General features: G+C 37.6%; 1 protein-coding gene across 8 annotated transcripts in view; it reads left to right on the plus strand.

Annotated features, from left to right (window-relative positions):
- Positions 1 to 7,415, plus strand: part of Pikfyve (phosphoinositide kinase, FYVE-type zinc finger containing) — a 94,757-nt gene that overhangs the window by 55,515 nt on the left and 31,827 nt on the right. For all 8 annotated transcript variants that reach the window (XM_029538255.1, XM_029538257.1, XM_021197223.2 and 5 more), the window contains 3 exons: positions 3,587 to 3,727; positions 5,442 to 5,568; positions 5,806 to 6,962. In XM_029538255.1, coding sequence (XP_029394115.1) covers positions 3,587 to 3,727; positions 5,442 to 5,568; positions 5,806 to 6,962 — 1,425 coding nt within the window. The remainder of the gene's footprint in view (positions 1 to 3,586; positions 3,728 to 5,441; positions 5,569 to 5,805; positions 6,963 to 7,415) is intronic.

Below are 7,415 nucleotides of genomic sequence, written 5' to 3' on the forward strand. Positions count from 1 at the left end.
CAGGACCTTCGAAAAAAGTAGTCAGTGCTCTTAACCACTGAGCCATCTCTCCAGTCCCAATATGTCTACTCTTACTGTTGCAATGTGTTTGTTGGTATATATATATATATATATAATCTTCTATAATTTTATTTTCACATTCTTCTCTGATCTTATTGAAAATATTTTCTGAGTCTTTGAACTGGTATTTCTTTCCATCCTTTATTCCTATTATTCTTTGGTTTGGTCTTTTCATAGTTTCCCAGATTTCCTGGATAATTTGTGTCAGGGTTATTTTGGATTTAACATTTTCTTTCTCCAGGGTATCTTTGGTGCCTGAGAAAGATTGTCTCTTCCATTTCTTGTATTCTGTTGAGGAAGCTTGCCTCTGTACTTCATGTTAATGTTCCTAAGTTTTTAGTTTCCAGAGTTCCCTCAGTTTGTGTTTCCTTTATTGCTTCTATTCTGTCTTTCAACTGTTTGTATTTTCTTGGATTTTTTTAAAGGAATTTATTCATTTCCTCTTTAAAGATCTCTTACCATCTTCATGTAGTTGGTTTTGATGGCTTTCTTGTGCTTTTGTTCTGTAGGAACATTCAGAGCCTGCTCTGGAAGGTTCTAGTGGAGACATAGTGCCCTAGCTGTTACTGTGTTTTTATACTGTCATCTAGACATCTAGGTTTGGATGACTATATAGGTCTAGGTTCTGATTTCTGAGTTTGTCTTTGTTGGGTAGATGTTTTGTTCCTTGGTTTCTGTTTCTTTGGAGGATTTTTTGGAGAGTGATTGATGGCCTTGTTTTGTCTGTTTTACTGGTCTATTCAGTTGTTGTGTTCACTGAGAGTGGTTGCTGGTATTGGAGGCTAGGGTACTGGGTTGAGTTGGGGGAAATAAGGTTGAGGGAGAGGGTTTTTGTGATCCTTCGGAGACTGGGTCAGAGAGGAAAGGAAGACCACAGCAGCTTTCCAGCTACAGAGTTGGGGATAAGACTAGGGGGGTAGGGTCTCAGGTGTGGTTGGAGAGGTGTGAGTGATTCTGCCTTCAGCCTACTTGTTGCCATGGGAAGAATGGCCTTAGATCTGAAGTTGCTTCAATTTCAGGTGTTAGTGTTTTTTGTTTGTTTTTTAGGAATATAAATATCATATACATGGAAACACACTACCAAAAATACTTAGGAAAACATACTTTTTATATTTGTAGTCATATTTTTTCTAGCAGGATAGAAGCAATCACTTTGTATTTCATTCCATAGATATGAGCCAGCAAAACCCAGTTGTAGTCTAAGACAAAATGCTTTTTCAAATTTTCTGCATTAGTTAATGAATTTATTTTCTGGAGTTCTTGTTTTCTTACGCTTTCTGCTATTTTCATTAAAAATGGAAGATCTTGTTTAGGTTTAGGTCAGCATTTCCAGACATGATGGAGTATGGTTTTCCAGTGAAGAGCCTAAGAGGAACAAGGGGAAACACAGTTACGTATGCTATTCTCCTCAGGCTTACACTGTTCTGTGTATACCATCCCTGATCTTGTGGTTTTATAGATGATATAGCATACTTTCATAGGATTAGATCACAGCCATATTGAGTATAAGATGCTACTTGGTTGTAGAGTTGTTAAAATGTTTAAAATTGTGCCTTGTCGGATTTCATGAACCATGGTATTTGAAATCTATAGATATTCCAATATCACAATTATTTACAATTTTCTGAATCTGGTTATCAAACTTGTTTTTATATGTGAATCATGGTTTGGGTACATCTGTAGTTAACAACATGATTTAATCCTGATAACATGAGACATCTTGTTCATCTGTGTTTTCAAACATTTTTTTTTAAACTCTTAATGCCAGTTCGGTTAAATTTCTTAGCTTGAAAGAAAAATGTCAGCTAATTTGTTATTTCTTTTTCTCTCTCCCCTTTCCCATCTGCTTCTTCTGTCCTTCCTACCATGACCAAGTATAAAATAATCAGGGAAGAAACAAATGTAGTCAGAAAAAGGATGAGAAGCAAGGGACAGGATGTAATTAGGTTGTGATGTCATTTACACTCCCTACCAGCTTTATTGGTCTGTAGTCCTCTAAGCGGAACTTGGGGCACACCTGATGGTCTTTCTTGGATGAGCAAGAACCAGACTGGGAGGAAGTTTATTTGTCAACATTGTACCAGAGGCAGACTGTGTGTTTGTGTGTGTGTGTGAGAGAGAGACATAAAACCTTAGGGCTGCCCTGGACTTGTAAGTAACTTGGCCTTTCAAGTTCTGAAGTTATAGGTATGAGTTAACCATGTTTGGTTTCAGAATAATTCTGTTTTATTGGAGCTGCACAAACAAAATAATTTTAGATGTCCTTAAATTAAATTTTAGTAATCAGATTAGGAAATTAATGTACTTCAAGAAAAATAAAGGGAGAATTTGAGAATATATAGTTGCTATTTCTTTTTGTTTGTTGGTTGGCTTTGAAAATAGTTTTGTGACATATCCAAGGGTAATTTCAAACACAAGGTTATTTATCTTCATAGTCTGGAGTTCTAGGATTGTTGGTGTATGCCAACATGCTAGGCAAAAGTGTGTATTTCTATAGGCAAAACAGAGAAAGACAGAGGAAATGTCCTTCATAAAAAGTAGCTTAATTTGGTGAGAATCTCCTTCACTGTGGAGGCTTGCATGAGAATTGCTTTGGATGCATGGAGTAGACATGGCAGAAGTGCTCACTCTCCGTCGTCTCCTATCGGAGACCGGAAGAAATGAAGCCTTCATTGTGGTGAAAGTCCTTCTTTTGTTTTTGTTCTGTTTTTCATTCAGGATTTCTCTATGTAACAAGCCCTGGTTGTCATGGAACTCTATTTGAGGCCAGGCTGGTCTTGAACTCTCAGAGATCTATATACCTCTGTCTCCTGAGTGCTGGGACTAAAGGCGTGCACCATCATGCTCAGCTGTTATGGTGAAATAGTATTAAGCATTATGTTTTAGAACTTGAGTTGTATTTGTTCGAGGTATAAAAGAATGTTAGGAAGTTGGAGGTAGGAGTTCAGTGAAGTAGCATTTGTCAGAGGGTTGTTAGTTCTGACACCCAGAAAAGATACGCTTGTAGGTTATAGAATGGAGAAGAAACTTCATAATCATATAAATTTAGAAATTTGCTTTTACTGTGCGCATTGTAGGAGTAGGCTATTTGTTGCTTGAAAGTCTAGTTTAAAGTCTTTGGAGATGTTGCATACCGGGTTTTTCATGCTTGTCATTCAGACACACGTACACATGTGCTGCTCCTTTTTTTCCCACATGTTGTTTCTAGTGTTTAAGCCTCTGTACCCTAAATGTGTTTGTCATGTACTCCTCATCTTCAGCAGACAGTAGATTGTTAGGGCCTGAAAATCTTTCAAAATAAAATTTATATTAGAGGGTGAAACTTTTCCTAATACTTTTAAGTAAAATGTATACTTGAGAACTATAATTAAATTTTTTTGTTGCATTTGAATTTGTTACAGACTTGTTTGTGAATGAAAAACTATAGACTCAATATTGATATTAACAGTCAGGCTGTGATGATACTTTAATATGTCAGAATCTTGAATTATAACCAGGTTTTGTATTTCTGGGTTATCTTACTTAGGAAAGGGAATTCTTGAAGAATTATGTTCAACGAATAGTTGATGTTCGACCCACATTGGTTCTTGTTGAGAAAACAGTGTCTCGGATTGCTCAGGACATGTTATTGGAACATGGCATTACTCTGGTCATTAATGTAAAGTCAGTGAGTGTTTATTTGTCTTTTTTTACTCATTTATAAAATCATGACTTTTAAATTAATATACATGTATGGTAGGTATGCAGCAATATTTTTATTTGTTGTAGCACTTATGTTGAAGTGGGACCCAAGTGTAGTAGCTACATTATTACGACTGTAGATTAACACTGGAAGACAGAAGACAGTATAACTTAACTGCCACGGACCACCCCAGTCGGGTATGTGGGTCCCTGGAATGAGGGGTCCTGGAAGCTAGGTGGGTAAGGATTTGACAGTGACAAACAGAAACAAACACAGAGGCAGTTTGAATCTGAGTGTATTTTGCAGCTCTCAAGCAGGGGATTTTATACATTAAAAAAACCAAACATTACATCTCTTAGAAACTATACCAGTGAAACAGTCACAAATTCCAACAAAAATCATTTAGCACAGTAAAGCACAAAAATCATCCAAGCATTACAACTCTGAAACTATGTATTCAGTGAATCACAAACAGAACAGGTAACATCATTATAAATCATCAAAATATAACAATTCTAAAAGGATATATTCAGTGGGGGCTGTTGTCCAAGGCTAGTGGCATATTTCCAGAAGCAGTTAATAAATCTTTAACGGTCAGTGCTCTTAACCATGGTCAATTATTATTTAACATCTAATGCCTGATTTTTTTTTTTTTTTATAAATCTTCAATGTATAAATTGAAACTATTTTAATTCTTTCTAATAAAGGCTTTCTTTACCATATACCAAAATCCACCTCCAATGACACATATGTAGCCATATGAAATTTTATTGTTGGAAAAATTTTTATCTATCATAACAGCTTTGTAAATGATTTAGAAAGTAAAGCATTGGTTTCCCTGGGAATAAGGTCATGTTAGTGACCTCATCTCTAGGGATGGTTTCTTACCCATTATTTTTGCTTAAGATCTTGGCCTAGGCTACCAGGAACATGTAAATAAGAAAAGGACTAAGAGAAAACAAAACAGATAGATTGCCATGAGAACTACGACTCAATATTTTTTCTCTGGCGAAGAGTTCCACAACCGGTTCCAGGAGGCTCCCCCTTTTGAGGTCAATCGCCTCAGTCTATGGAACTTGTCACACAGACCCTACTGGAGGTGTTGTGGCACTTAACTGTGTAACTATTCTTTTGGGTGTTTCTGAGACCAAAGGTGGAATGGACATGACCCATCAGCATTGGTGCTTCATTCTGTAAAACAGAGGCCACTTTTAAGGAAACTGATTTTTATTTGTTTGTTTTCCCATCATAACATCATGTTGTAGCTAAGACATGCTATCCAAATGCTCTTTTAACAGAAGACAATAACAAAATAAAGTAAGAATAAAAACAATGTAGTTTCACATTGTATTTCTGGCAGGTCTGGAACTCAGTTATTAAACCAGGCCGACCTCAAGCTTGCACTGATCCTCCTGTCTCTGTTTCCTAAGTGTAGAGTTATGCAAGTGAACCACCATGCCACACCCATGTTTTGACAAGAGTACCACGACCATGGTTTCTTTTGGGGGCTACACATTGATTATTTAGCAAGTAAATTTGGCCAAATGTAGAATAAACAAGTTGTCAAGCAATTTATTAAAATTAAAGAAGTTGATTGTGAACATTATTTTGTTTAATACTTAATGTACTTTTCCAGGTTATTGAGATTTTTATTCATAGCTGATTTAATTTTGTAATACCCCGTTTTTCTGTTTTGTAGCAAGTTTTAGAAAGAATCAGTCGAATGACGCAAGGTGATTTAGTGGTGTCCATGGACCAGCTGCTCACCAAACCCCACTTGGGCACTTGCCAAAAATTTTATATGCAGATATTTCAGTTGCCTAATGGTGAGTTATCTTAAGCATTTATTCACTCAGTTAGGGACCTCAAGGAGAAGTGAATCATCTCCTAGTTAACTATATCATTGTTTACTCAGAAAGTGTTAATATCTGTTAGCACTGGTTACAAGGGAGATGTTTAAGGTGGCTTTATCCATATATGGCTTTTCTTTTTTGTGGATAGTAAATTGTTTGGTCCTCTAAATTGTCATCTAAGTCTCTTCATTTTTATTTATTTATTTGTAGAACAAACCAAAACACTGATGTTTTTTGAAGGCTGTCCACAGCACCTAGGCTGCACAATCAAGCTCAGAGGAGGCTCTGATTATGAGCTGGCTCGAGTTAAGGAGATCCTAATATTTATGATCTGTGTAGCTTATCATTCTCAGCTAGAAATCTCTTTTCTCATGGATGAGTTTGCTATGCCTCCAATGTTAATGCAAAGCTCTTCATTCCATTTTCTGACGGAGGGACGAGGTGAAGAGGGAGCTTCTCAGGAGCAGGTCAGTGGCAGCTCCCTTCCTCAGGATCCTGAGTGCCCTCTTGAGGCCCTGCCTTCTGATGATAGCACTTTGTTGGAATCAAGGATTGTGCTTGAGAAGGGTGAACTGGACAATAAAAGTATTCCACAAACTGTTGCCTCTTTGAAGCATCAAGATTATACCACCCCCACTTGCCCAGCAGGTATCCCCTGTGCTCTCTTTGCATTGGTACCAGAGTCATTGTTGCCTCTCCATATGGATCAACAGGATGCTGTAGGAAATGAACAGCCAGAGACATCACAGCAAACGGATGAGCAACAGGATCCCAAAAGCCAGATGAAAGCTTTTAGAGACCCTCTGCAGGATGACACTGGAATGTATGTTACTGAGGAAGTCACTTCCTCTGAAGATAAACGAAAGACTTATGCCTTGACATTTAAACAGGAATTAAAAGATGTAATCCTCTGTATCTCTCCAGTTATTACATTCCGTGAACCTTTCCTTTTAACTGAAAAGGGAATGAGGTGCTCAACTCGAGATTATTTTCCAGAGCAGATTTACTGGTCTCCTCTTCTCAACAAAGAGGTGAAGGAAATGGAGAGCAGGAGGAAGAAACAGCTGCTCAGGGATCTCTCTGGACTTCAGGGCATGAATGGCAGTGTTCAGGCCAAGTCTATTCAAGTCTTACCCTCACATGAGCTAGTGAGCACCAGGATTGCTGAACATCTGGGTGACAGCCAGACCTTGGGTAGAATGCTAGCTGATTATCGAGCTAGAGGAGGAAGAATTCAGTCTAAACATTTGGACCCTTTTGTACATTCAAAAGATGCATCATGTACTTCAGGTGTCAAATCAGGAAGCAAAGCTGAGAGTGATGAAGAGAGGGGATTGATTCCAAGTGATGTATTATGGCCAACAAAGGTAGGACATCACTCTTGACTGGTTAAGGTTAGAATGTTTTGTCTGTTGAAAAATTACTGAGGCAAGATTTTAAAAAACCAATATGACAAATTGCATGCAGATTTTTAAAAATATTTACTCTTTCGTTTATTTCTTTTCTTCTTCTTGAGTCTGGTGGCTTATATATGAAGTAGAAAAGTAGATTCATAAGGCAACAAAACTGGGATTTTGGATTTTAATATGCACCTGTAGTAAAGTAGGAAGGGCTTGAACTAAGGGAAAGTGTGTAGTTGTTTTAAGTTTCTGTATTGCTTAAGTGTGATGATATAGCTCTTGACTTTTTCAGTGCTTTAAGATAGATCTTGTTTTTGTTTTAGTTTCTTTTCCTCCCTCCCTCTCCTTCTTCCTCTCCCTCCCCCCTTTCTCTCCCTCCTCACCCTTCCCTTCCCTTCCCTTCCCTTCCCTTCCCTTCCC

This window comes from Mus pahari, chromosome 5 (genome assembly GCF_900095145.1).
Source record: "Mus pahari chromosome 5, PAHARI_EIJ_v1.1, whole genome shotgun sequence".
Taxonomy (NCBI): domain Eukaryota; kingdom Metazoa; phylum Chordata; class Mammalia; order Rodentia; family Muridae; genus Mus; species Mus pahari.